The sequence below is a fragment of the Canis aureus genome, chromosome 10 (genome assembly GCF_053574225.1).
Source record: "Canis aureus isolate CA01 chromosome 10, VMU_Caureus_v.1.0, whole genome shotgun sequence".
Taxonomy (NCBI): domain Eukaryota; kingdom Metazoa; phylum Chordata; class Mammalia; order Carnivora; family Canidae; genus Canis; species Canis aureus.
The window spans coordinates 59032332-59049509 of record NC_135620.1 but is presented as its reverse complement, the minus strand read 5'-3'; the positions used below and the strand labels follow the sequence as shown (position 1 = coordinate 59049509).

General features: G+C 40.8%; 1 protein-coding gene across 13 annotated transcripts in view; it reads right to left on the bottom strand.

Moving 5' to 3' along the window:
• The window catches only part of INVS (inversin), a 156989-nt gene that overhangs the window by 18822 nt on the left and 120989 nt on the right, over positions 1–17178 (bottom strand). For all 13 annotated transcript variants that reach the window (XR_013388165.1, XR_013388166.1, XM_077912688.1 and 10 more), the window contains one exon: positions 13621–13907. Coding sequence is in view for 11 of the 13 variants with exons in the window: in XM_077912688.1 (XP_077768814.1) it covers positions 13621–13907 (287 nt within the window). In the remaining 2 variants the exon portion in view is untranslated. The remainder of the gene's footprint in view (positions 1–13620; positions 13908–17178) is intronic.

The window sequence follows — 17178 nt, the reverse complement described above, 5'->3', positions numbered from 1 at the left end:
CTGTGCATCGTCTCAGTGCTGGAAACTGATGGATTAAGGTTTGGATTGCTCAAGCTTGGATTGCTCCTGCTCCTAAATGCCTGCCAGAAGCCAATGTAAATCCTCTCTAGAGGCATTAATATCATTTTAAGTCTCAAGTTATTTCTATAATGTTTCATATTAAATGTCTGCGACTCAATAAAAAATACGCAGTCAGATAAGGATATAAGACAATGTTCGAGGAGGGGCAGGAGACAATAACACAGATACACCGGTTATCCAGATAATGTGTTTTCAGAAACAGATTTTAAAACAATCATTTTACATGCAAAAAAGTATCTAAACTATGCTACTCTTCATGTAAGACAAAAGGGGAAATAAAATATACTTGTATCTGCTCAATTGTACAAAAGAAATATAGAAAGCATAAACCAGAAACTAAAGAAATTGCGTACCTACTGCGATGGGGCAGGAAAGGGAGAGAAAGAAGGGGGAAATGGGAACTGGATAGTAGGGTGAGGGAGAGCAATACTTCTCTGTGCATATCTTTTTGTATAGCTCTGACTTTTAGAACCATTATAATGTTTCACATACACCAAAAAATCTCCAATTAACTAAACAGCAGGACACCATTACACACATATCAGAATGATGAAAACCCCAAAACACTGACAACATCAAAGGCTGATGAGGATGTGGAGCAACAGGCCCTCTCATACACTGCTGAATACAAAATAGTACACTTTGGAAGATACTGTAGCAGTTCCTTACAAAACTATTCTTACCATAGGATCCAGCAATTGTGCTCTTTGTTATTTACCCAAATGATTTAAAATTTATGTCCACCCAAAACCCTGCATATGGATTTTTTGAGTAGCTTTATTCATAATTTCCAAAACTTGTAAGCAACCAAGATGTCCTTCAGTAGCTGAATAGAGGACTAACCTGTGGTCCATCCAGACAATGGAATATTATTCAGCACTAAAAAGAAATGAGCTGAAAGGAAATGAACTAAAAATGAAATGAGTGCTAAACAGAAATGAGTTATCGGACTATGGAGCATATTCCTAAGTGAAATATTTCTTCTCTTGCATGAATATTGCTAGCATATTAGTAAGTGAAAGAAGCCAATTTGAAAAGGCAACCTATTGTATGATTCCAGTTTTGCCCATATGACATTGTGTAAATGGGCAAAACTATGGTGATAGTAAATGGATCAGTGGTTGCTAAGGGTTCAAGGGAGGGAAGGATACACAAGCAAGCACAGGGGATTCTTAGAGTACTGTGATGGCTAATTTTATGTGTCAACTGACTGGGATAAGGGATGCCCAGATAGCTGGTAAAATATTATTTCTGCACGTCTGTGAGGATGTCTTGGAAAGAAATTAGCACTTGAATTGGTAGACTGAGTAAAGAAGACTGCCCTCACCAATGCAGGTGGGCAACATCTAGTCTTTTGAGGGCCTCAACAGGACAAAAAGGTGGAGGAAGGGCAAATTTGCTCTTTGCTTGATCTGGGACATCTTTGCCTGCCCTCAGGCACAGGTACGGCTGGTTTTAGGCTCTCAGACTTGGAGCAGAACTTACACCATCAGATCCCTTATTCCTCTGATTTTTCAGGCCTTTGGACTCGGCCTTACACCATCTGCTCCTCTGGTTCTCAAGCCTTCAGATTCACTGAATCATACCATCAGCTTTCCTGGTTCTCCAGCTTGCAGGCAGCAGATCGTGGGACTTCTCAACCTCCATAATCAAGCGAGCCAATTTCTGTAACAAATCTCCTCTTTTATATATATCCTATTAGTTCTGTTTTTTTGGAGAACCCTGACTAATACAGGCAACAAAACTATTCTGTATGATACCATAATGGTGGATATGAGTCATCATACAGTTGTCAAAAACTATAGAATGTGCAACACCAGTCATGAAGTCTGATGGCAACTACGGACTTTGTGTGATAAGGATGTATCAGTGCAGTTCATCAATTTTAGCAAATGTACCACTCTGTTATAGGATGTTGATGGTGGGGGAGTATGTGTGTGTTGGGGGCCAGGTGTGTATGGGAACTCTGTACTTTCTGTTCAATTTTGCTGTAAACATAAAATGGCTCTAAAAAGTAAATCGTACTAAAAGGAAAAAAATTGGGACACTTGGGTGGCTCAGTGGTTGAGCGTCTGCCTTTGGCTCAGGGCATGATCCCAGGGTCCTGGGATTGAGTCCCGCATCAGGCTTCCCTCAGGGAGCCTGGTTCTCTCTCTGCCTATGTCTCTACTTCTGTCTTTGTGTCTCTCATGAATAAAAAGTAAAATCTTAAAAAAAAAAAATTAAGAGGTATAAACTTCCAGTTCTAAAATAAGTCACAAGGATGAAAAGTACAGCATAGGGACTATAGTCAATAATATAATAGTGTCGTATGGTAACAGATGGTAGCTACACTTATGGTGAGCATTGCATAATGTATAGGACTGTCCAATCACTATGTTGTAAACCTGAAACCATGTAACATAGTATGTCAACCATACTTTAATTAAAAAAAGGAAAAAAAGAAAAATAATGAAGGGGCTGCTAGATGGCATTTAGATACTATTAACTAGTAATGATAAAAATAATGTGATTTGGGTATTAATATAGATAGATCGCTAAGAAAGAATACAAAGCTAAAAATACACCCATGTATAAAAATATATAACAAACATAGAATTTTTAATTTGTGGTGAGGAGCTGGGCTGCTTGGAGCCCCTGAGTGTGAACTTAGAGAAGGATGCTGTACCTCTCCTGAAGCCATTACTCACAAAGCCCACTGCCAGTGTTGCAGCTCCAAGTGTATGGCTCGTTTCCACGTATAGTATATTGTTGTATATTCCATGCAGATTATTCCATGTATATGGCTGGAACAACTGCCTGTTCTCTAAAAGGAAGTCATTAGATTCTGGTACCACTATATAAAAAATTTAAATTTGCGATAGTAAAAATTAGAAAATATGTCTCCTCATCAGATCTTGAAGTGGGAAAACCCTTTTCTTAGGTAAAACTACAAGAATAAAAATCTCAAAAAACCTTAAACAATTAAAAGGTAAACTTAAAAAAGACATGCATTATATATGATAGACAAAGGTTGCTCTTCTTATATGTGCTGAGCTTTTAGAAATATTAAGAAAATGAAAACCAATATAAAAACTGACAGACGACATCAGTGAACAATCCAGAAAATAAATACACAAAGCAAATAAAAATATGAAAAAATTCCATCCTACTCAGATTCAATAAAATCACTATTTGCCTAAATGTTTAGAGAAGTTTTGTATTTTTTTGTTTTGAAAGGGCAAAACAGTTTTCTGCAACCTTCGTGGAATGAACTTTGGCAGGATGTTTAAAGAGACATAAAAATTAGGGATGTATACAAAAATTTCTACAAAAGGTTAGTTAGCTTATATATCTTACAACACAGACATGATTAAACAAATCATGCTGTATTCAGTATTCTGATATAGTACTAAGCAGCTACTAATCTTTGTTGAAAACAGGGGAATAATGTAAGAGGATCTCAAAATAGGATGCTCACACGTTTCTGCTTTTAAAAAAAGGGAAAGTTTTTAGATGGATTTGTACCAAAGTGATGAGAGTTATTTATCTTAAGATTAAGAATAATTTTTTTCTTTGTTCTTTTCTGTTTTAAAATTATTTTGTAAAAAAAAATCATTTTGTAATGTACATTAACTGATTTTGTAATTAGAAAAAAAGTCACTTTCTCACAGAGGAAGACATAGACATGGCCAACATGCACATGAGAAAATGCTCTGCATCACCTGCCATCAGGGAAATACAAATCAAAACCACAATGAGATACCACCTCACACCAGTGAGAATGGGGAAAATTAACAAGGCAGGAAACAACAAATGTTGGAGAGGATGTGGAGAAAAGGGAACCCTCTTACACTGTTGGTGGGAATGTGAACTGGTGCAGCCACTCTGGAAAACTGTGTGGAGGTTCCTCAAACAGTTAAAAATATACCTGCCCTACGACCCAGCAATTGCACTGCTGGGGATTTACCCCAAAGATACAGATGCAGTGAAACGCCGGGACACCTGCACCCCGATGTTTCTAGCAGCTATGTCCACAATAGCCAAACTGTGGAAGGAGCCTCGGTGTCCCACGAAAGATGAATGGATAAAGAAGATGTGGTTTATGTATACAATGGAATATTACTCAGCCATTAGAAATGACAAATACCCACCATTTGCTTCAACGTGGATGGAACTGGAGGGGTATTATGCTGAGTGAAATAAGTCAATTAGAGAAGGACAAACATTACATGGTCTCATTCATTTGGGGAATATAAATAATAGTGAAAGGGAATATAAGGGAAGGGGGAAGAAATGTGTGGGAAATATCAGAAAGGGAGACAGAACGTAAAGACTGCTAACTCTGGGAAATGAACTAGGGGTGTTGGAAGGGGAGGAGGGCAGGGGGTGGGAGTGAATGGGTGACGGGCACTGGGGGTTATTCTGTATGTTAGTAAATTGAACACCAATATAGGTAAATTTATAGAAAAAAAAAAAGAAAAAAGTCACTTTCTGTTTAAATAAAATGTACCCAACTACAAAAAAAAAAAAGCACACAACAATTAAAATCAGCTAGGATGTGGGAAAGAATTCAAAATGGAATAAAATAATAACAAACAAATCTGGGATGCCTGGGTGGCTCAGGGGTTGAGCATCTGTCTTTGGCTCAGGGTGTGATCCCGGGGTCCTGGGTTTTAGTCCCACATCGGGCTCCCTGCATGGAGCCTGCTTCTCCCTCTGCCTATGTCTCTGCCTCTCTCTCTGTGTCTTTCATGAATAAATAAATAAAATATTTAAAACAAACAAATCTAACTGTATTCCTTTTTTTTAAGTTAGTAAGTTTGTCTCTCACAAGGATATGGTTAGCAATTCTGAAACTGCTTTATGTGTATACTAGGATTGAACAAATAAGTATATATATCCTAGATGATGGGAGCCAGATCTTTCACTGTTGGAGGAAACACTTCAAATAAAGAGAAAAGATAGAATAAATGCTCTGGTGTTGAATGGGACTGGAGGTATCATGAATATGAACTCATGGTGTGTGTGTGTGTGTGTGTGTGTGTGTGTGAGATATACACACAGATAGATGCAGAAATAGATGTAAATAATTTTTATCTCTGTCTGCTGAAAGGGCTTAGGAGCAACGGTACTCCAATAGTAATACGCCCACCCAGCACTCAGATTTTGTTTTCTAAAACCATTCTCCAACAAAGGGAACCAGGGTTCCTTGGAGAAATGGTTAATTCCAGGGCTCTGAGTGGGGGAGAGATATGATGAGGTTTCGTTTGGAAGAGACCAATCTGTTCAGACAGGAGAATGGACTAGGGGAGTCAGAGCAGATAAGTAAGACCAGTTAGGAAGCTACTACAATAGTCCAGAGATGGAATTAAGAGGATGTGATCTAGAATATATGGTGGTGAAGGATGAGAGGGGGAAAATGGGTTTCTGGACAGTAAAGGAAAAGGAAATAATCATTACTCCTGTCCTAAATGTTCAAAAGGATGAGTATGTGATTAACCAATGTGCAGAGCAGGGTTACATAAAATCTCCATCAGTCCTGTCTCGGATAGGTTGAGTTTGAGATGCCTTTGGGACATCCAAGTGAGGGCATGAGTAAATAGTTAAATATATATAATTGGAAAAGGAAAGGAGGTCAGGGAGTCTTTGGCATATAGGTGGTAACTGAATTTTCTGCCTTAGCCATTGTACATGTACCAAATGTAAGGGCCCACTTACTCCCACCAGTCATACCCACTAGCTGTGGCAGCCCATATGGTGAGAAAGAAGATAACACCAGGGATGGCCCTTAAAACAGTGAGTCTCTCCTCCACTAGACTCTCCTGACTCAAAGACAACTTTATCTCACCACCTCCCACAAGCAATCTGCTAGCAAGTCCTCTTAATTCCACCTCTCTGGTCCCATCCCTTACTCCTCACCCCGCTGCTGTGTCTTAGTGTAGGCCCTTCAAGCCCATCCTCCACTCAGCCACAGTGATCTTTATAAATATATTTTTTAAGATTTTATTTATTTATTCATGAGAGACACAGAGAGAGAGAGAGGCAGAGACATAGGCAGAGGGAGAAGCAGGCTCCCTGCAGGGGGCCTGATGTGGGACTGGATCCCCAGACCCCAGGATCACGCCCTGAGCCGAAGGCAGAAAATCAACCACTAAGCCACTCAGGCATTCCTGATCTTTCTAAATATTATGTCTCCTTCCTTCTGTACCTTTTGAAATAATATTGAGATCAATTACAATAACAGCTCATATTGGGGCAGTCCCGGTGGCACAGCGGTTTGGCGCCGCCTGCAGCCCGGGGTGTGATCCTGGAGAACCGGGATCAAGTCCCGCATCGGGCTCCCTGCATGGAGCCTGCTTCTCCCTCTGCTTGTGTCTCTGCCTCTCTCTCTCTCTCTCTCTCTCTCTGTGTCTCTATGAATAAATAAATAAAATCTTAAAAAAAAAACAGCTCATATTTATAGAGTGTTGTAGGTACTGCGTTTAAATCTTTTCATGGGTTATCGCATTAATGTTCACAAATTTCTAAGAGGCATTATCTTTTTTTTTTTTAAATAAAGAAATGGGGGCTTAGAAGAAGTTAAGTAACTTGATCAAGATTATATAGCTAGTAAGTGGTAGAGTCTAAATGTGAACCTAGTGTATTTGATTCTGAAGCTTGTGCACTCAGCCATTAGGCTCGACATTCACTGTAAACAAGAAGGGAAGAATTACTATGAGAGGGAAGAAAGAAATCTCTTATTTATATTAAGAGATGTTTTTGGGCAAACCCCTCTTTCAGGGCCTCCATTTCCTGACTTGTTTTGAAAAGGCTGTACTGGATGCTTTCAAATAACCCTCAAGCTCTAACATTCTCTATTTCTAAGATGTAGGTTGAAGGAGAAAAAGAAGTGGCCCACATTTCCCATCTCTGGGTTCCTGCTGGGATGCCCAACCCTCATTGTCTGCACTGCAAGAGCACTGATGGGTTGAGCAGCTATGACCCTTCTTTTGTGGTCAAATAGAAAGTGGCTCAGGGTGCCCTTTGCCCAGTTATGTTGGGGTTTCCCAGAAATACTATACTAGAGAAGCTCCAGTCCATGGATAGTATTGGTTTGTAGAAAATCTCCTTTTTCCTTTGCACTCCGGCTTCTGAGGTAGGTAAATGAGGGCAGAGGCTGCCTGTGAAAGTGGAGCTCCCTCTCTTTACATCTGAATCAGGCTCATTGGCATCCCTTCTAATTACTCTTCCTCAATGTTTGGATGCTGGGCTTTTCTGAGACCCTATCTGTATATTTGAATCTAAAAATGAAACTGAAATTTCATGAGTATTTTTCAGGATGTAAGGTGACTGATTGTATCTCAATGTGACCAGGTCCACAGTAGATCTGATTGCTCTTGTAGCATAAATGTCTCAAGGTGTTTTGGGGCAACTGGATGGCTCAGTTAAACATCCAACTCCTGATTTCGGCACAGGTCACGATCTCAGGGTCTGTGAGGTGGAGCCCCATGTCGGGCTCCATGCTGAGTGTGAAGCCTGCTTACAATTCTCTCTTTCCCTCTCCCTCTGCCCCCATGACCTGCTCGCTCTCTTAAAAAAATAAAGTCTCAAGGTATTTTATAATAAAAGGAAGCACAATTACCCTCTGTACTTGTAAAAAGTCTGAAATAACCATGCTCTCCCTTCTCTCTGTTTTGTAGAGCACTGCATTAGGGGGAAAACACTTGTATATGCAAAATTGCAGGAATTAAGCATAACTCTTGTGGTATACAGTAAGCCCCAAACCCACCAAACTTTTAATGGGTGCTTTCTAAGGGGAGTCATGTCAAGAAATATCTATATAACCAATTTTCTGCTCACTGTTATAAGAAAGATGCTGATGGTATGGTCCTTAGCCCTAATTATAGTTAAGTATGGCTGGTACCTAGTGTGTGGGCTCAAAAACATACCTGTTGAAATGAATGCATACATGAGTGATTTAGTGAACTGAGTAGAAGCCAAGTTTTGCAATAAAATGGAACTCTGTTACAGAAAACATAGTATACCTAATGAATACCTTCATGTCTTTTTTTTTTTTTTAAGATTTATTTATTTTAGAGATGTCTCTACCCCCTTGAATTTGGACTGACCTTGTGAGTTGCTCTGATCAACAGAATGTGGTACAAGTGATATGAAAGTTTTGGAGCCGAGGCCTCAAGAGAGCTTGTGACTTCTGGCTTTCTTACTCTCAGGCACTGTTCTGAGGACGCCATGCAAGGGAGATGGTCTAACCTCCTGGAGGACGCAAGGTCATGTAGGAGAGATCTGAGGCACCTCAGCCCACAGGAGCACCAACAGCCACCCAGGGCAAGGAAGCCGTCTTGGTCTTTCTGACCTAGCCAACCTTCCACCAGCCACATAATGAAACCAAGTGATCTACCGGGGGTGGGGGGTGGGGGGGGTGCGGGGATGATTATGAGATATAATAAATGACTGTTGTTTTAAACCACTGAGTTTTATGGGTAGTTTGTTATGTCACTAGAGATCATCAACAAGAAACCAACAGCTAAAAAAAGAGGTGCTGGCCTAACAAGAAACCATAACATTGACTTAAGAGACTGGTTACTGGGCATAAGCTGGAAAGGCAACGAAGAGACAAGAACCAAAGGCTGAAAGAGCAGACAGGAAATTGCTAGGAGAGTTTGGAGGATGGTTAATTGTATTGTTCAGTGGCAGACTCATTGGCAAAACTGGCAAAAGTTACCTGCAGTAACTTAGAAAACATATCTAATGAATTTGTAGATATGGATTAGGAGAGTTCCAGGTACAATAACTGAAGAAGTCTCAACTGGCTTTTTTAGCTGCATGTGATAAGGTATGGGGAGAAAGAAAGAAAATTAGGAAAGAACTGGTCAGTTTGCAAGCAGGATCTATAGGAAATACAAAGAGCCAAAAATGTGCTGGGTTAGAAAAGAAAGCTGTGTTGCATATTCATTCTTTCCAGCCAATAAAAGAGTCTCTTAATAAAATATGACTTAAGGATAAAGATCCAGTCAAGGGGCACCTGGGTGGCTCAGTGGTTGAGCATCTGTCTTTGGCTGAGGTTGTGATCCTGGGGTCCTGGGATCGAGTCCCGCATTGGGCTCCCCACAGGGAGCCTGCATCTCCCTTTGCCTATGTCTCTGCTTCTCTCTCTGTGTCTCTCATGAATAAATAAATAAAATAAAATCTTTTTTTTAAAAAAAGATCAAGATTACTACTGTGCAACCCTTTAGTAAGACCTCAAAAATATCTAAGATGGTACACTGGAGGCACTGTAAGCTAAACAAAAGAACTTCTAAGAACTTGAAGCATTTTCCCACAGCAGCCTGAGCCACCCAAGTAGAGAGAGGCCTGTTTGAGAAATAATTTTGGATGTAGTTTTGGAGCATGGAGTGAACCCAATCAGATTCCTAGGGAACCCATGACATTTCTTTTTAAAGATTTTATTTATTTGAGAGAGCGAGAGCACAAGCATGAGCAGGGAGAGAGGGGCAGAGGAAGAGGGAACTCCCAAGGAGACACCTTGGATCATGACCTGAGCCAAAATCAAGAGTCAGATGCTTCATTGACTGAGCCACCCAGGTGTCCCTGGAAACCATGAAATTTCTGAGATAATTGCATCACAGAGTATCAGTAGCTTGAAACACTGAGGCAGTTCAAAACAACAGGAGCTTCTGGAACCTCAGCTTCCTATAAGGCAGGAAACAGGCTGTGAGAGCTATTTCACTGCAAACATGGGCTATGTCTTATGAAAAAGGAAGATGTCTCAGAGTAGAACCAAGAACCCAGGTGGCACAGCCAAGAGCCAAGGAGAAGAATGAAATAGGAAACCACACATAGGGGCAAAACCACACTGTAACCAAGGAACATTCCATATTCCAGAGTAGGGGCTCTGTTAACATGTAACCAGTTGGCTTTCAGAATTGTTATGGACTAGTAACTGGTATGTGCCTCTTATTTCTCCCCTTTTGGAACAAGGGCATCTACCGTAGTTACTCTGTCCCTGCCTCACCATTGCTTCTTGGGTATATGTGGGGGGTTGATAATGTGTGTTTTGGGTTGATTAGTCCCTGAAATTGGAAAGATTCACACCTGTGGAATCTGGACATGACATGGGTCTCATGTTCCCAAACTTCAAGCTTGCTATGACAACTGAGATGACATTTGGGGTGATAACAGTGAGAATATTGTGAATGTGGGAGGAATCTGAATAATCTGTGACCAAAAAGGAACTGTGATAGATTGTTTAATCGTCAAAAATTGCTCCCATCCTAGTATGTGCAAAGGGGAGTATATTTTTCCATATCATTTAGTCTGGGCTGGTCGTATAACTTGCTTTGATGAATAGAAGGTAGCATGCAAATTCTGGAACCTATTCCTCAAGAGGTCCTGTAGCTTCTGCCTTTGCTTTCTTAGAATGATGCCCAGACACCATGTGTAGGGAGGCCAGTCTAGCTAATAGAGCATGAAAGGACACATAAAGCAGAGGCAAGGAATCTCAGCTGATAGCCAGTGTCAACTGTCAGACATTCAAGTCAGTCTATCTCAGACCATCCAATTCAACTGACCCTCCACCTGAATGTAGCATATGAATGAGACCAGGTGAAACTATAGGGGAACTGCCCAACTGGCCCACAGAATCATGAGAAATAATAAATTGTTGTTCTAGGCCACTTAGTTTTAGTGTATTTTTTTTAACATAGCAGCAAATAATGGAAACAATCCTGATCTTACAGATCTTGCAATCTATTGGAAAAAACAGACAAGCCAGTAACAACAATAAAAGGTGATGATCTTTCTAATATGGCACTACAGAAGACCTATGGGAGCACAAAGCAGGAAGACAAAGCCTTGTTTAGTGAGGAGGTATGGCTGTATAGAGGAAGGAACACTCATCCTGCGATCTGGAAAATAAGAGGCACTTTTTATCCATATGGATAGGGGGAATGTAAATACACAATGACCTGAGGCTAAGAAAGATTTTGAGGAAATTCAGTGTGGTTGTAACATGATAGGCGTCTAGTTAACACTAGCTGAATGAATAAATGGATGAATATATAACAGAGCATCAGACCTCCTTAAGGCATACATTGCTGATGCATTATCATTGTAAAATGGGTTATGGAATTATATTCTGGATATGTTTGTGGTCATTCATATGTATTTTTATGTTGTTTTGTTTTGGCTAGATCACTAGTGTGGGTTAATAACAGTAGTTACTGAAGACCTTTTACCTTTTCAGTAGTTAATGAAGACCTTTTACTGAAGTAGTTACTGAAGACCTTTACTGGGCTATAATAAATATTATTTGATTTATATTCATAACTGTCTTGCAGGATAGAGAGTATGCCCTTATTTTTTTCTTTTTTAAAATTAAAGTATAGTTGATATACAATGTTACATTAGTTTCAGGCATACAACATAGTAATTCTGTTATGCTATGTTCACCAATACACTTGTGGTGTCACCATATGGCACTATAACAATACCATTGACGGTATTTCCTATGCTATTCCCTATTCCTTTCTTCTCCATGACTTATTCATTCCATAATTGGAAGACTATACCTCCCACTTCCCTTCACCCATTCTGCCCATTGTCCCAACTCCTTTCCTCTCTGGCAACCATGAGTTTGTTCTCTGTATTTGTCTATTTCTGCTTTTCCATTTGTTCTTTTTGTTTTTTTTTTTTTGTATACCCAACCCCCCCCCACGACCCCTTATTTTATAGGTAAGGAAATAAGGCTCAGTGAATAGAATAAACTGTCCAAGCCCTGAATTGGATCACCATGAGTTTTCATAGACTCTTTCTGGCTTCCACAAGATCAAAACTATTTTTATAATAATAAAGACAATTATTTGCCTTTTTCACTATGTTGGCATTTGCACTTAGATTTCTGGAGGATTCTTGCTGTTCCCTAATTAAAAGAATGGCTCGATATGCTTAAATTGCTTTGGGTAAATAATATAATTTATGCAGAATACTTGTTTTCCTTCTGGGAGCCTGGAGTTGTAGTATACGCTAGGCAGAGGTACCTACGCAACTGACTCCAATAAAAATTCTGGAGTCCCAAGTTTAGGTATATTTTCCTGGTAGACAAAGGCTAATTGGTTGTTACAATTCATTGCTGGAAGAATTAATCATGTCTTGTGTGGTTCTACTGGGAGAAGACTCTTGGAAATTTACATGGAAAGTTTCTTCCAGATTTTGCTCCATGTGCCTTTTCACTTTGTTGATGTTGACTTGTATCTCTTTTTTTATAAAAGATCCTAGCTGTGGGTGCAAATATATGCTGAGTCTTGAGTACTCTTAGCAAGTTACTAAAATTTGGGGGGATTCTTGGGGATCCCCAACATCCTAAGTGAAATCCAAACAGGAAAAACTCCAAGAATCCATACCAAGACACATCATATTAAACTACTGAAAACTAAGATAAAAGATAAAGAAAAATCTTGTAAGCAGCCAGAGAGCAGTGACATGTTACTCAGAAACATTACCAAGGAACATCAATTTGAAGGACAGTGGATTTCTCATCTGAAACCAGGAAGCCAGGAATGGCACAGCCTCTTTCAAGGATGAGAATGAAAGACCTGCCAACTGTGCATTCTGGATCTGGTTTATCAACTCTTCAGGAATGAAATCAAAACATTCTCAGACAAAGGAAAACTCGAATTCATTGCTAGTAGAGCTACCCTTAAATACTGGCCAATAAAGGTTCTTCCACAGAAAGGAAATGATAAAAGATGGAATCTGGAGTACTGGGAAAGAAGACGAAACAACAGAAAAACAGAATTGTGGGTACATAAAAAGAGACTATCCTTTTCCTCATGTTTTTTAAATAAATTATATTTGATTATTGAAACAAAAATTATAATACCATCTGATACCCAATCAATGATATTTAAAAGCGGGGAAGGTCAAGATACCTAAAAGGAAATGAGGTTTCTACATTTCACTCAAAGTGGTAAAATGTTGATACTAGTTATAGGTTCCTTATAACTTATATATACATTATACATATACATATAAGTATATACATACATATATGTGTATAATACATACATTACACATGTATGTATATATTTATACATGCATATATTTTATACATGCATGTATATGTAAGTATATAATACACATATATAGTAAGTATACATATAAGTATATATACTTAATATAAGTAAACATGTAAGTATATAATACATACATACACACATATATACATGCATATATACATATATACACATATATTATACATATTATATATATTATACATATAATACTCAGAACAACCACCACAAAAACCATAGAAAAAGATGCTCAAAACCACTATCAGCCAATCAAGATGGAATCCTAAAAGATGTTCAAGTACCCCAAAGGAAGGGGGGAAAAAAGAAAAAACAGGGATGAGAACCAGAGGAAATAAACAGAAAATAGATGATAAAATGGCAGTGTTAAGGGCTGACATAATTAACCTTAAACGCAAATGGACTAAATACACCAATCAAGAGAGCCCACAGTCCATGGGTTGGCATCAGATAACAAAGGCAATACACCTACCGTTTGGCTTTCTGGGGACTGTTCCCTGCACATCTGGGGAAAGATGCTGCTCCTTCTGGGGAGCTCTGCTTGGAGATACTCTGCCTGGACCTCCTCGACAGGCTCTCTTGTCAGGGTCCTGGGCTGCGTCGCTGGCGGGAGGCTGTTTGCTGGGGGCCCGGCTCTGCTTGTGGGAATCAGTCTGGGTGTTGGGCAGACAGGGAAGGGCTTGGGGTCTGCAGGAATCTGGACTCAGCCTTCCCTTCTGCTGTTCTGCTTCCCTTCGTTTGTTTTCTTCCTCTCGCTTCCTGGAAGCACAGCCAAGGAGGTAGAGGAAAAAATTAAGAGTGCTACCCATTCAGATGTTCCTGAGTGAGATTTAAATTTTATGAGGAGCTACTACATCACAGGAGGGGTTTGGAAATTCACAGTTTCCATGATTTCACAATTCTTGGTCTTTTCTCCAGAACTCATAACTCAAAAGATGATGAAGCTGAAATGAAATCTTATAGATCAGGGCACACATGATGGAAAACTCTGTTTGTGAGACACGACACAATCCTAAGGTGTGTGTACCCAAGCTTGTGTGGGATCCCTGCAACTATCTGCTTTTTTCTCCTATTCCAGAAAGCAAATCAGAATGCAACTGAGCATGCCAGGTACAGAGATAACCTTTAAATTTCTCTATTTATTAAAAAAGACCATTGGCAGGCCTTATGATTATATGAAACAATTACTTACAAAGCACCTCACAACTGATTATATATAACACACCTATGTGTTGCAACCTGGCTATCGAGAGCTCTAGCTAATGAGACAAACCCACACATTTTGCAAATGAGGTCCAGAAGGTAGGATGATTTTCAAAAAGTCCTACAAAAGTTCTGGTGACTAGGCTGGCCTTGGTGGTTAGCAACCGAATAGAAGAGGGCTGGCCAGCAGAGGCCAGGGTGAGGAATGAGTGGCAGTGGGAGGAGGAGGAGTATGGGTCTGAGGCAGCGCAGGTCTAGAAAGGGGTAAGTTGCTTGAGGATGAAGAGGTTAAGTTCAGTACAAGATCTGTTTGACCAATAGCATTAATTGCTAAGGATTTCCAAAGGAAAGAAAGGGAGAAGAAAACTAACATTGAGCCTCTCCTGTGCTGGGCACCGTCGGCCACCGAGTACAACCCTCCACAACAAGCGAAGGAAGCTTGATTTCAGAGGAGACAGCTAGGAAAAAAAGACCTAACAAATGATGGAAGAAATGTTACACTAGTGCTTGCAGAGAGGGATACTGATTAATTTTGTCTGGAGGAGTCCAGAAGGTCCCAGCTGCTGATTCTCAAAGATGTGGAGAGGTTTGCTACACGGATGAAGTGGGAGTGAGGACTTTCACTTTGGGCAAAGGCACGGAGCGTGGGAAAATTGGGTCTGTTTTGCATCTTCTCATCTTGGAGCACAGCAGGCACCCCATGCATATGTGCTGCTCAGACGACTCAGTTATGGCTCAGGAAGAGAAGTAAGTAGGCGGCCACATAAAGGAGAATGATTAGGCCCGTAGTGGAGAGAAGCCTACACTGGGAAGTATGAGAACTTTTCTAGTCCTGCTCCTGCCAATAAATACAAAATGATATCGAGCCAGTCACTTTCCTGTTGGAGACTCAGTTTCCCAGGTCTAACACTTGTATGATATAAGTTTATAACCTGGAATTGGTTTAGGGGTCAGTTTGGAAACCAGATGTCTTTATAAAATCTGGGGTATCTTTTGTAATGAGATAGGTTTCTTTTATTGTAATAGCTGGTATCAGAGTCCCTCTTGGGGGAGAGGGGACCTTGTTTGGACAAATATTTTAATCAGCTTGAGAACAGAACTGAAGGGTGGTAGCAGGTGAGACCTTCAGGGCCTGGATGGCAACTGGCTCTCGGCTCTGGGGGAGTGCTGCTCCTGATAAAAAGAGAATGCGTTTGAAGCTCCTGACAGGGAAGGAGGAGATGAAAGAACCAGAGAGAGAGAAAGGAGGGGGAAGAAAGAGAAGATGAAAGGCTGGGTATTGTGTATAGCAAGGGCCAGGCTGAGAACCCTCCATGAGGAGCTGATGGAGAAGAACTTTGGGTCTGCGCTCCTCACACTTTAACGAATGGAGTCTCCTGAGATCTCGTTAAAATCTAGATTTTGATTTAGCAAGCCTGGGGGAGGGCTCAAGATTCTGCATTTCTAACAAGCACCCAGGTTATAGAGGTGTTGCTGGCCCTCCGAACTGCACCTTGAGTAGCAAGGTTTAAGGCAACTGGAAAGTTTCATATGGACAGTTTTTTTGTTTTGTTTTGTTTTTAGAGAGAGTGGGTGCAGGGAGGAGGGCACAGAGGGAGAGGGAGAGTCTTAGGCAGGCTCCACCCCTGATGTGGGGCTAGATCTCATGATCTTGAGATCATGACCTGAGCCAAAATCAAGAGTTGGATGCTTAACCGACTGGGCCACCCAGGCACCTCACATGGACTGTCAACTATACCATGACGGATATGAAATGTGATTCTCCTCAATGACACCACCTTTTGGGTAAGGTCTACCAGGCTCACACATGCTTTTTTAAAAGCAACTTGACAAGCTGCAGAGCTAAGATATCAGACATGGACGCAAGAAACAAGAGTGAGGCAGAGACCCTACGCCTCCAAGAAGTCATAGAATTCAGATTTCCACAGGCTGTGGGATTTGAGGCAATGTTTATTTAGATCTCAAGGGACAGAGAAGACTCAGATGACAGGTATCTGGGTTACACTTTGATATAATGCCTTGTCAACTTAACTTCCCCTTCTGAAGGTCTTTTGTCCTGTGGTGAAGCTCCTGTGGTCCACGCTGGCTTACCTAATAGTTTCCCACTACGTCCCATTCCTAGCAAAAGTGGCCAGATGGGTTGTGCTAAGTCCTGTATAACTCTGATGTTTTCCCTTGACTCTGGTTTTGTTACACGCTTTGCCAACTGCTGACACCTGAGCATGCAGCGCTGCAATCCACAGGCTAGCTGGACAGCCTGTCATCATCAGTGCCTGAGATGCATATGGATGCTAGCAGCTGCCATTTCAGTGTGAGCTGTCTGGGAGAAGGCTGCTTTTCAGAAGAAGGTGGAAGCATCTGGATGGCTGAAGTGCCACTAATTGATCTAACAGCCTTGCTCCTGGCAGGCACGGGGACGGCTGCTCTTTTTACGAGCACTGATGAAGAGAACTGCTCTAAGAGAATATTGGTCCTTTAGACAGACACACACGTGCGGTTGTCTGGCTTGGCATCTACATGGATCTCACTGCCATTAAGAAGGGCTCGGAGGTGATAAATTAGACTTTGTTATTTGAGTGGTCACTTCTCTTTCTTTTGGGAAACTAAACAGCTTTCCTTTTCAATTCTAAGCAGCTGCTTACAATCAGGTGCAGGGCAAACCTTGTTACTGCAGACCTTTCTGGGCCTCCATGAAGGCAGCCACAGAACAAACAGGGGATCTAGCCTTTTAGAGTGATCAGAATGTCCAGAAAACAAGGGCACCCTGTCTTCTGAAGATTACTTTGGGAGGGAAGGTTTGCAGGAAGGCATTTTTCATTTTGGTAGA